This window comes from Microcaecilia unicolor, chromosome 5 (genome assembly GCF_901765095.1).
Source record: "Microcaecilia unicolor chromosome 5, aMicUni1.1, whole genome shotgun sequence".
Taxonomy (NCBI): Eukaryota; Metazoa; Chordata; class Amphibia; order Gymnophiona; family Siphonopidae; genus Microcaecilia; species Microcaecilia unicolor.
In genome coordinates this window covers 306,006,411-306,019,401 of record NC_044035.1, presented here as the reverse complement: position 1 = coordinate 306,019,401, position 12,991 = coordinate 306,006,411, and the positions used below count along the sequence as shown (strand labels likewise).

Genomic DNA, 12,991 nt, shown 5'->3' with positions numbered 1-12,991 from the left:
GAGTACAAGATTTTCTCCAGAGGCGTTCGGCAGATCGTGCGCAGGAGCGAAGGTAACGGATGCAAGGGGTCAGCCAGGGTTGGGGATTATGCATATTAGTGGCAGCAAAACACCCAAGTGCTATTCTTTAAGGGCATGTGAAATGGCATATTTATATTTTATTTTATTTTATTTATTTATTTAATTTTATATATCTGCAAAGCCCAAAAGCTATTGAAGTGGTTTCTTCTGTTTTTGGTACATTCACATACAGCACATAAATACAAAGAGGACATTCACAAAGGTGCAACCTGCAGAATACATTGTTATTTGGTGCTCACAGTTACACCAGATCTATGGCTGGTGTGTCTGCACGCACCTGAATGTAAGACATGCTGGTACTGGGTTAGACTGGTATTCTATAATAGATATTCTGTCGTAACTTTCCCCCCTTTTAGTAAGCCGCACTAGCAGCTGCCTTGCGCTAATGCCAACAGAGCCCACTCACTGAATGGGCTGTGTCAGCATTTCCACATGGCTTAGTAAACTGGGTTTATCTGGATAATTTTCTGGATACCAATTTGAATATCACCAATACCCAGATAACTGCCGGAAGTCAGGTACCATGGGGGTAGTGTTTAAATCAAACACTGACTGCCATGGCTGGCCCTCAATCTCTTCCATGTCAAAACAGGACCCGGCCCTTCCATCTGTGTTTTTCACAGATGGCCCCATTGTTGGCCCTGCTTTTCAGCCCCATGCTGACTTATGCAGTGAGTCCCTGTACATTGCCTCACATCCTTCTGCATTCTCTTCAGGCAGCCCCTTTGAAACATGATGGTTGTTTTCAAGTTCATATATTGTCTAACAAAATTAAAACCTGTGTCATCCTTCCCACCCTGCTTCTCGTGCTCCTCTCTCTTTTCTGTTTGCTTAGGAAGATGAGTGTGCAGGCTGCACAGATGGCACCTTCAAAGGGACACGATACTTCACTTGTGCCCCCAAAAAGGCACTCTTTGTTAAGCTGAAGAGCTGCAGACCAGATTCCAGGTTTGCATCCCTGCAACCAGTTTCCAACCAGATTGAGCGCTGCAACTCTTTAGGTAATCATCGACTGCCTTGTTGATTGTTTGCCAACTTGGGTCTAACTGAATTCTTTTAGGTTGTAAGACTTTGTATATCAAAGGGAAATGTAATACACCTTTTCTTTGTGACCTGTTGCCCCTGTATTACAGCCTCTGCAATTTGAAAATGTTGTGTTTTGAAACTTTAGAATAGAAAAGGAATTTAATGCAATCTTGTTGGTTTTTCTAATAGCTGTGCTGAATAATGAATGTATCATGATGTTCTTTTTCATTTTATCCTTGTCACAAGCTAATGCTGAGTTCTAAAATCATAAAACTGTTCCTTATCTCTTCCGAAAAATAAAAACCCAATCCCTATCTATATCTAAGGCAAATATAATTAGTAGGATAGCCTTAGACACTAAAGATGGAAGAGAGGCTTAGAACAGTGGGAAGATTCAGTTATTCTAATAGTGTTGCTTAAGTTGCTGACCCACAGAAGAATTCATTTTCTCCTTCACAAGAATAGCTTTAGATTCAGAAGTATATTCAGGTAGATAATCTATTTAAAGAAGATAGCAAAGACTTATTTAGAGTCTGTATTTATATTAAAACTTTAGATATAGTACATCAACACCTGTTACAAAATTTGCTGAACCTTGATAAATTCTGAGATTGAATTTAATTAAGCTGTGTTAGGTGCTAGCATATGCCTAATGCAGGATGTACTAAAGCATACTGCTTTAGTTTTGCCTTCCATAGCATCCTGTAGACCAGATCAATGGGTTGTGTCCATCTACTAGCGGATGGAGGCAGAGAATGAAAATGGTTCTCAAGTGATTTGCCCCATAAGGGAATCATGCTACATAGAATGTTCAGTATTTCTCTCTCCCAAGTGGATGGATGATTGGCTAGCAGCCCTGCTCTTGACCTGGTTTCTAACTAGTTTCAATTGAGCTTTATCTACCCTTTTAGGGTTTTGTGTTCCTGAGCTGGTTTTATGTGGAGTCTCATTTGACTTGGGGGTGCCTGTTTGGCTTGTCTCCTGAACCAGCTTCTCAGTTGTGATTCAGTTGTGGCTTCCCCCAAGTCTGTCTCAATAACAGACTATGGACTTTCCCTCCAGAAACTTGTCCGAACCTTATGGTGCTTGACTGCGTCAGTAGACTGGTTTTGTTAGCTATATTCTTATATACTCTGCACAGTACAGTTTTGCCAGTCACTCATATCTCAGGCTATATAACCCACCTACTTTGTGCGATTCTACACTCTAGCTATTTTGCACAGCTAACTCAATAGCACTGGCATTAGCCACCACTGTTACACGACTTGAGGATGTCTCTGATCTTGTGGCTTTATTCTGAGCCTAATAGGCTCCCATTCTTGGTTGTCCTGACTGAGTGTCTCATATTTCTTGGCATGCCTCAGAGCCCTTATGCTCTCTTCTTGCTCTTATGTTGACATCTGGATTTTCATGTCAGAATAGGGCATTCTTTGGCACCAGGTCAGTCAATAGCCATTTTATTTAGACCCTATTTGTCTCCCTTCTTTATTCTTAGCTAAGGGTGATTCTTCAGTTTGCTTCTGGATTTTGCTGGTTGTCACAGATGTGGGTGGGGAAGCACAGTTAAAGTATTCCCTTCATAGATTTATTTTCTTTCTTTCTTTCTTCCTTCCTTCCTTCCTTCCACAACATGTCCATATGGTGACTATGCGGTTTATAACATAAAAGCAATTAAGGTAAAGATACAGGAGGGAGGGGGGACAATTATATAGAGGAACCAAAACATTCATTAAACAGATGCGTCTTGAGTAAAACCTTAAATTTTGGATAGCAGTGTTCAGAGCAGAAGCAAGGTGTGGGAGAGTTCCAGAGAGAGGGTCCTAGAAAACTGAAACTGGTTTCACGAGATATTGTAAGTTGCCAGAAGCAGATCGGAGGGCACGAGGAGGAACATAAGGAAAGATAAGCCAGAGCTGAAGGAAGATGAGATTTAAAGACAAGAAGCTTAAACTTGATACTAGCGGAAACTGTAAGCCAGTGCTCAGAACGAAGAAGGGAAGTGACATGATCAAAGCGTCGTGCAGAGTGATGTGACTTAAAAGTGGTGGACTGAACAAGCTGAAGACATTTGATGCATGAGGAGGGAAGACTGGCAAGCAAAGAATTACAGTAATGTATATAAGAAATAACCAAAGAAAGAAGTGTACGAATCAAAGAAGGCTCCAGAAGAGAGTGCAGTGGTCGGATATGATAAAGATCGAGAAAGGAGGCTGTTGGCTTCAAAGACCCATTTAAGAAAAATCACCTTTGGGTTTCTTTCTTGCTTTATTCATCTCTTTTGTTGTCTATCAATATTTTTTTCTGTTCTACTTGTGAGTCACTTTCTTCTCCTCTTCCATACCCTTTGTCTTTCTACTGGGTTTTACTAGGAAGGATCTCTAAGACTATTCCAGTTCTTCTTTCTTTTGAGTGTTTCAGTCTTTTAGTCTCACCCTATGTTGGGGACACTGCTTTGCTACATCCCATTGGTCTGTACTGGTCTGATAGGATGCTATGGAAGGAAAAGTTACATCTTACCTGATAACTTTCTTTTCTTAAGTCCTATCAGACCAGTCCAGAATCCCTTCCTGGTTGATTAATTTTCTTTTAGTTACAAGTTATATTTTTCAGATATCACTGATTCTACTTTTAAGTTTCGTAACCTATTATTTTATTTATTTATTTATTAGGATTTATTTACCGCCTTTTTGAAGGAATTCAAGGTGGTGTACAGTAAGAATAGATCAAACATGAGCAGTAGGCAATTAGAGCAGTAAAAATATTCGAACAACAATACAAAGTAGGAACAAGCAAGCTGTGTGCCATTAAATCCTAATGTTTAACCCTCCTCCCCTCCCCAAGCTTCGGGAAGAAACCTCTCAGGCAGTGCTATAAGGAAGCTTTTTCATTTTTAAACTCGGGCAGTGCTACAAAGATCTCAAGAGGTGAATGTTTTGCACAAGCTGGAGACAGCGTGTGTTCCTGGTGCTCATGGGCTGTACATTTTTCTTAGCATAACCAAACTGCTATTTCCTTGCCCAATCTTCTTCCTGTCTTCCATGCATCAAGTACTAAAATCCAACCAGCCCTTGGAAAGTAGCTCTCGCCTCCACCCCACCACTACCTCCCCCCAGAGACAATTGTCTCACTCGTATGTCACACGTCTCCTGACTCGGTGAAATATCTCCATGTTAGTAGAGTGTATGCTGCAATGGCTGGTAAGGTACTGATCGGACTGAATCATTTGGTCTCAGAGTTTTTAATAGTGGCCACTAGTCAAATTTTGTGCACTATTGCTTGGCTATTGGAAATACTAAACATTTCGTGCAGCATGATATCTTTAAGGGACGAATCACTTGAGAACTATTTTCATTTTCTGCCTCTATCCGATGGTAGGCGGACAGAACCCATTGGACTGGACTGGTCTGATAGGACTAAAGGAAAGAAAGTTCTCAGGTAAGATACAACTTTTCCATCTGCATTCATGAATTGTGTAGTAATTTTTTTTCGGGCAGAGAAGGGGCATGGAAGTATTACTCAGCTGGTTCACTGACATTAGTGCAGACTTAATGTGGGAGACCTTACCGCCATTAGCACACAGCCAAAAAAATATAATAGAAAAAGGCAGATTTTACCCCTACTGTCCAGCAAGTCATCAAGAGGACAATATTTATCGCATGCCAAAGTTCATAGCATTACGTAGAAATAGAACAATACAATTTACTAAGACTTGGGACCTATATGAGAAATGGAAAGATTGCACCATGCTGTTGTTGCGACTTTACAGGCTCCAGTAAGAGTTCTCTCCATGTCCTGAACAATGGGGTGGGGTAAGGAGAATAAGGTAGAGCATTTTGAGGGTAGCTTTGTTATGGGAGGTTGATTATATATTTAAAATGTATTTGCTGTTAGCTTGTTTTATGTGGCAATGTACTGAAGAGGATTTGTTGTTAATTTTATTATTTGTTAAATAAATACAACCTCCCCCCCCCCCCCCCCCCCCACCACCACCACCAAATGTCAAAGAAAGAAAGACTAATCTTAAGGCTGTGCTACAAATGGGCTTAGCGTGCAGGAAATACCCATGTTAGGGCACACTAAGACAATTTCTTAGTGGAACTTAGTAAAAGGGCCCCTTTATTTTGAGAAAAGGTGTTTTCCTTAATCACTGTTTCAGTAAATGCTTGTCTAGTTAAACCTTTATTCTTAGTGATTTAGTGTTTATTAGTAATACGTTTAACTTTGTTTTTGCAAGAAAAAACCTTGATTTTCCAATTTCTTGTGAGAGTTCATATGAGCCAACACAGATTAAGTCCTATTAATAGCTCTCCATAGTTGCCACAGTAATCTGCCTAGCAGGATTATCAGTAATTTCTCCTGCTGCCACACACTTGTTGTCCAACATCAAAAAGTGAGCCTTAAATTCCAGAATTGTAATAGAGGAGCACTCCTTTGCAAAAATACTCGGCAGGGTAAACCTGCAATCATTAGTCGCTGCACATTCAAGTGTTTTTCAGCATTGATGTCTCTTCAGCAACAACACTCAATATGAGTAGAAGTATGCACAGTTGGATGCCTGGCTAAAACAATTCTGCTGTTGGTGATATCAACTTTTTGCACCCCTGCAACTGTTTACAAATAGTGATGCTAGGATTACCATCTTACAGCTCACTACTACGATGGTCAAATGAAAAGTAATGCTCCACCTCCATAACTTTGGTTAAGTGAAATGTTGTAATAAATAAAAAATGAAGAAAATGCTTGAAATTTGCTCTCTTTTATTACATGTATTTACATTTTTACGTAGTCACCACCTTTCACCACGCATTGTTTTGAAAGCCATCATGAGAGAACTGCACATCTTATCTTTTCAACCAATTGCTCACAGTCCTTTCCTCCTGTTTATTCAAGTTAAGCAGATGCCTCTGAAGATATTCCTTTAATTCTGGAAAAAGATGGAAATCGCATGGCACTGTGGTTTTTTATGTTGTGTGATACTTAGCCTTGTCATGTTGCAGCAACATTTCCTTCTTGTGCTTATGAACTCTTCTCAATTGTTCTTTGAAAGTTTTCAGGGTTGCAGTGTAACGCTTTGAATGATCCTCCATTTGTCCTTTTTGAGTTTAACCTTTCTCATGTGAGACTCATCTGTTGCTGCCATGGTACATCAACACAGCCATCGCAATAACTAACCTGCATGCAACAGTGATTTCAGTTGGAGAGACTCCATCAGTCAGAAATTCTATCATGGCACGTTGCTTAAATTGCACATATGAGTGCTCACTGCGTGCTTCCATTTCACAAGCAATAGCCTCTTCACACAGACATTTCTCTCCAGCTGAAGCAAAGGAAGAGGTTTCAAAGATCATTTTGTAGTGCACCAATGCTGCCATCTGTTGATAAATTATGGAGGTGGAGGCATTGCTTTTCATTTAATCTTCATAGTTCTGTGTTCTCATTTGTTCCACCAACCTTGCTCGATTGCATAGCATATACTAGGTGAACCATTTGTGGCAAGTCCCTGAAAATTTGTGAGTCTTCAACATCTCTAGTTGGAAAGTCATGCTGAAAAGTGCAACTCCTGGGTCAGACTTCTGGATTGCAGTTCCAGCCTAGCATCCACCAGGTGTCTTTTTGCACACAGCTGTATAAAATATTCATAGTGAAGAATTATTGCTTTCTCCTTGTTTTCATCATTAAAAAAAAAAGGTAAAAATAGAAGTAACGAGGTAAAGAATTTCACATGGGACTGGCAGCCATGTTGAATTGCTAACATACAGTAGTTATATTGTATCTGCAAATACTAGAGGAAGGGAGGCCTCCAGCTCACTAGAATATATATTCCCTTGGTTGAGCAGTTAGGTTTGTATGAAAAAGATTGTTTAAGCTGAGGAGTGTTCTTAGCAAACAAATGTGACAAAATACAAAGAATGTTTCTAGTTAATGTAATGATGATATCTTAAATCAAGAGCAGGCCACCTGTCTGATTACAGCAAGGAGACGTTTCTGATTGCCTGAAAGGCTATAAAGCAGGGGCTGTCAGCTAGGGCCTACAAACAAGTTTTCAAGATGTCCACAATGAACATATTTACGTTAATTTTGCATGGCTTAGTTATCTTGAAAACTGATTGTCACCCTCAAGGACTGGACTGGAGAACTCCTGTTCTAGAGCAGAAAAATCTTTAACTCGGTTCTGTAAAATTAAATGCAGCATTGTGCCCTCTTTGCTGCTCTCATTGGAAGCTCTCATGAAGTTCTAGCAGCAAATACATACTGCAGAAGTGACTGAATGTATTGTAAATTTAAAAAAAAAAAAAAAAAACAAGAACCGGAATAGAGAAGATGCCTTCTGCAAATCTATGCAGAAAACACAAAAGTGAGGCGAGCTTAAATAAAAGAAGTAAATTATACAGGATAATATTTAAGTTGCTGCTGCTATATTTTTAAAACTGTTTGGCACCTGGTTATTTCACACAGGCATTGCAAATTTATGAACTCCAATTGTTGAGATCAGAAAGTCTGCGACAAATTGTAGTATCTTCATGACTAGGTTACATGACTTCATTACGGCAAAGGCTACACTGTCCATTACAGGACCTTTGATGTGGAATAAATTGCCATTTAGACTGCGTCTATTAAAAGAAGACTATTTTTAAGAAGCACATTAAAGCACATTTATTCAAGCTTATTTTGGTACTGACCAAACAAAGAGACTTTTGTATTTTAAGATTAATCTTGTTCTTTTTTGATGTGCTGTTTTTTTTTGTTTTTTTTAATATGTTTATTGTAACCTGCCTAGTTAATAAGCAGACTATAAGTGGAAAATAAATAAAATGGCTTATGGAAAGCTGTGAAAAGTACATCGAATTTAAGTGACCCTGACATGGCCATGTTTCTGCTAAGTGCCAGTGATCAGGAGACCAGCACGTGAGCAAGAAAGCAGCTGAAATGTAGGAAGGATGCTAAAAGCCAAATATTGACAGCCACTCTATAATCACTTATTGTGCTGATAGTCTCTGAAAGCCCTGTTGGGCCACTGAAATTGGATGTTCTTTTGAATGTATTCTAAAGCTGTTTGAGATTCATTGTGGATGAAAGGTGGTGTACAAATTATAATTATTAATTTGTGTGCAAAGTTTTAAACCGAATGAAATGTAATTTCTGAGGCAGTTGATCTGTTAAACTCAATCTGTTGCTCAAACCCTCAGCCTGGTATTCAAAGGTACTTATCCATATAGCAACAGCCACCATAGAGCAGCTGAAAATTCTTACTGATTTCCCCAGCACTGTCCATATAAAGGGTATTGCTATAAATGAGGCGCTAACATCTACACGACTAAAATGTTTAGAATACTAGCCTATTCATGTGCATGTATGCACTTAGACATATATATGCCAGAATGCTGCTTAAGTGCCATTCTGCAAATACACGCTTGGGGGGGGGGGAGCATATACAGAGGTGGAGCTTACAGAATACTGTGTTGTGTGCCCCTGCTGCATTTAGCTGCTGACACTTATGCCAGCTCTGTGGTTAGTGTAAATGCAAGCACTTAAATGTTAAATATGCCGATATTGGGTAACATTAGTATTCTATAACCAAACCTAGGCACCCAAGTTCCATTATAGAATAGGCACCTACTGCCTGCCCTCAGGTCGCCTAAATGGAGGCCAGTTCCCCATTGTATTCCAATAGCTGCAATATTTAGCCATTATCCATGTAGCTGAGCAGTTCGTTAGGACAGCAAAAAAGTTCTCTTAAAACTTTTCAGCTATATAGATAGACACGCTGCTTGTACAGGTTGTGGTGCTGAATATACATGAAGTACTTAAATACTGTAGTCAGCATTTAAAAACAAATGCTGACCACAGGGTTTAAATATTGAGCCGAATATTTGTTTAGGATAGTCAAAAGTGGTTGAAACCAAGTAAATCGTTTATGCCAGCACATTTCTAAGTTTTATTTATTGTGAATTTGAAATTTTCTGAATAATGAGAGGCAACGTGAACTGGAGACAGGCACATTTATGGTACATAGTAAAAACAAACTATATAGAAGAAACACATGCAGAAGGTAATAAAGTTACAAACCATCTACAAAGAAGTGTTTGTACAAACGTTATTGTACATTTTTTCCTTTTCTCAGCATTTGGAGGTTACTTAAGTGAAGTTGTAGAAGAAAATACTCCTCCAAGAATGGAGAAAGATGGTTTGGAGGTAATGATTGGAAAGAAGAAAGGCATCCAGGGTCATTACAACTCTTGCTACTTGGATTCTACTCTATTCTGGTGAGTTTAGAAACCAAAGGTTCACCACCAAGATTGGTGGGAGCAGCAACAAGGATGGATGTCTGTGCATTTGTCAGTCTGTGACAGGAAGGCATTACTCTCATGCAGTGGCGTAGCTAGGGTAGCTGACACCTGGGGCTGGTCATTTTTTAACCCCCCCCCCCCCCAATCCAGTACTAGGCATATCGAAAATACAAAACACTCAGGATCTCTAGAACAGTTTTACCATACCATAAGCAGTAATTTCTACGAGTCACATAAAGAAAAGGAAAGCATCTTAAACACTACAGTGAGCACTAGAACATCAATTCACCTATTGTAAAACGTAACCAGACAGAATAGTACAGATCGTCGATCCTGCACAGTGAATGCTAACTGAGAGCCATGTCTTTTTCACACAGAGATACACCCTAAACCACTATAGAATAAGTAATCAAACTTTCTATTTAGACAAAAATTAAACTGAACCCCCAAGAGGCCAGACTGAGCATACAGTGCAACACCACAGAAACAGAAAATAAAATAATACAATTTTATTGGACTAATACATTTAGCTTTCAGAGGCCAAAACCTCCTTCCTCAGATCAGTACAGTATAGTGATTTTACAATATCCTATCCTGACCTGAGGAAGGGGGTTTTGTTCTCCGAAAGTTAGTCAAAATATTAGTCCAATAAAGATTACCTTATTTCCATGTTCTATTTATAAGCATTTATTAACACAGCTACAATACTACTTTATCCTAAAGCAAAAAAATAAAAATATATATTTTACTTAGTTTGTTGTCTCTGGTTTCTGCTTTCCTCATCTTCTTTTCACTGTCTTCCTTCCATCCAGCATCTGCCTTCTCTCTCTCTCCCTGCCATCCAGTGTCTGCCCTCTCTCTCCTGTCCCCTCCATCCAAAGTCTGCCCTCTCTCCCTGCCCCTTCCATCTAGGATCTGCCCTCTCTCCATGTGCATCTCCTTCCTTTGTCTTTCCTTCCTTCCATCCTTGTCCAACATTTCTCCTCTCTTTTCTCTTCCATCCATGCACATTTCCTTCCTGACTTTCCTCCCCTCCATCCATCCATGTCCAACAACTCTCCATTCTCCCCTGCACTCTCCTCCATCCACCCATATCAAGCAAATTTCCTCTCTCCTGCCCCCATTCATCCCCCTCCATATCCAGCAATTCTCCATCTATGTCCAGGAACTCTCCATTCTCCCCTGCCGTCTCCTCCATCCACCCATATCCTGCAAATGTCCTCTCTCCCCTGCCCCCATTCATTCATCCATATCCAGCAATTCTTCTCTCTCCCCTGCCCCTCCCCTCCTCTCCAGCGATCTCTTCTCTCCTCCATGCCCTCCCCTTCTCTCCATGTCCTCCCCTTCTCTCCATGTTCAGCAATCTGTTCTCTCCCCCTGCTCTCCCCTCCCATCCATGTCCAGCATTCTCCTCTCTCCCCTGCCCTCTCCGTTCCTTCCTTCCTTCACCTGACTGCTGCCCCCACAAACACAGGGGGCTCTCTTTAACGGTCCCACTCCCTATCCCTGAGTCCTTCCTTCCCGCCCACGGCAGCCCTCCTCCTCTCCGCCCTGCCCCCCCACCCCCGTATCATAACCCTTTACTTCCCGTGGTGGCAGCGGCGTCAGTTCCGTTACGAAGAAGCCACTGCAGGCTCCCCTCCGGCTTCAGCTTCTCCCTTCGCTCTTCATACAGTGAGTGTCCTGCCTTCGCGGAAACAGGAAATGCGTCATCGCGAAGGCGGAACACTCACTGTGTGAAGAGCGAAGGGAGAAGCTGAAGCCGGAGGGGAGCCTGCAGTGCCTTCTTCGTAACGGAACTGACGCCGCTGCCACCACGGGAAGTAGAGGGTTATGACACGGGGGGGGGGGCGGAGAGGAGGAGGAGGGCTGCCGAGGGTGGGAAGGAAGGAGGAGGAGGGTTATACCGTCGAGGCGCCTATAGCGGGAGGGGGATTTTGGGTGCGGGGGGGGGGGGTGCCTAGAAGCAGCGGAGCACCCCCCCTTGCGCTGACACCTGGGGCGGAACGCCCCCTCCACCGCCCCTTGCTACGCCACTGCTCTCATGTCTCTGAAGATGGTCTAACTTGCAGAACAGCAGAACTGTATTAAAAAGAAAAAGACCCAAACTCCTTTCTGTTCAGCATGTGATCTTTCTCTTAATGCATCATTGGATGGGATGGAATACAAAAGTGCTAAATCCAAACAATTGGTTTTCATAAAGAACTAATGTAGCCGATTTGTAAATTCAGAATGGTTTAGGCTGAGTTATACATTGATGTCCTAACAGTCTGAACTAGTACAGAAATGAAATTCCAGAGACTTGTTTGCAATGTGGTTTTCAGACCCTTTTTTTTTTTTTTAAACCTGAGATGGGATATGACGCTGGACAGGAAGTTTTTGTGTCCTGATATGTAGATTTCAGCTAAATAATCCAACCTTTTTTTTTTTTTCCAGCCTGTTCTCCTTCAGCTCGGTTTTAGACACTGTTTTGCTACGACCAAAGGAAAAAAGTGATGTGGAGTACTATAGTGAAACCCAGCAGTTACTGAGAACAGAGATTGTAAATCCTCTACGGATGTATGTACCCACATCAAGAATGGTGTCTGTCTTACAAATGTTTTCCCTTTTAACTGCACAAAGGTGTTGTATAGCATATATTGCTAACTCTTACCCTGGACTATTTAAAACCTAAAATAACACCAGGGCTAATAAAACAATCATGACCCCCCCCCCCCCCCCCCCCCCCACCACCTTCTAAATCAAGTGCACCATTGAAGGAGAAAATTCATTTTTGTAGTGAGCCAAATTCTTAATAAACTTAGTGGCCCTTTTACTAAGCTGTGTAAAGTGCTAATGCGCACTCAAAACAGCAAAAATAGCCTAACACGGGATGCGCTAAAACATTCTGTGTTAGTTTTGGCATGTGTGCATGGTAATTATTATTATTTCTTTTTTTTTTTTTTTTTTTTTGAGGGGGTGGAGAGTGGGGTGTTCTTGTGCTAACCAGTTAGAACAGCAACAGTACCACATACTAACAGCACATGGTTAATGTGGAAGCCCTTACCACCATCTAAATAGGTCGAGATAAGTGCTCCCATGGTAATTTTTTTTTTATGCCCATTAAAGAAACAAATTGAAAAAAGCACTTTTTGCATACTGCACTAGAAATAGGCTTAGCATGCAAGAAACAGCCCACATAAGGACACACTAAGCCCATTTCTTAGCACATCTTAGTAAAAGGACCCTTTAGTGTGAACATATGTTTGCTTAAAAAGTCCTTTTCAAAAATCAGCTGCCTTTTGCAGTGCTGGTAATTACATCTGCAGTATTTTAGGTACACGTATGTGGAGAGAGCAGTTAATTTTCAAAGGCATTTTTGCAGATAAAAGCAATGTTTTACCCCTGGAAAAAGGGGCGTTTAGCACCACTTCCTCCATTGTAGGTAAAAGTATACATGCTGACAAAAAAAGGGTGAGGTTAGGTCGGTAGAGTGAAAGTACACATGGTGATTGTTTTCTCAAATTCCTGTGTGTATGTTCCATAGAGGTATGTGTGTCTGCTTCTAAGCAATCACAAGTGTATGCACCCAGATTGGAATCCTGTTCCCTTCCAGG

At 41.0% G+C, this 12,991-nt stretch overlaps 1 protein-coding gene across 4 annotated transcripts in view; it reads left to right on the top strand.

The window, feature by feature from the left end:
* The window catches only part of CYLD (CYLD lysine 63 deubiquitinase), a 130,140-nt gene that overhangs the window by 86,553 nt on the left and 30,596 nt on the right, over positions 1-12,991 (top strand). For 3 of the 4 annotated variants that reach the window (XM_030204334.1, XM_030204333.1, XM_030204332.1), the window contains exons 8-10: positions 917-1,082; positions 9,230-9,371; positions 11,832-11,954. In XM_030204334.1, the coding sequence (XP_030060194.1) occupies positions 917-1,082; positions 9,230-9,371; positions 11,832-11,954 (431 nt within the window). The remainder of the gene's footprint in view (positions 1-916; positions 1,083-9,229; positions 9,372-11,831; positions 11,955-12,991) is intronic. The other variant, XM_030204335.1, reaches the window with a different exon arrangement.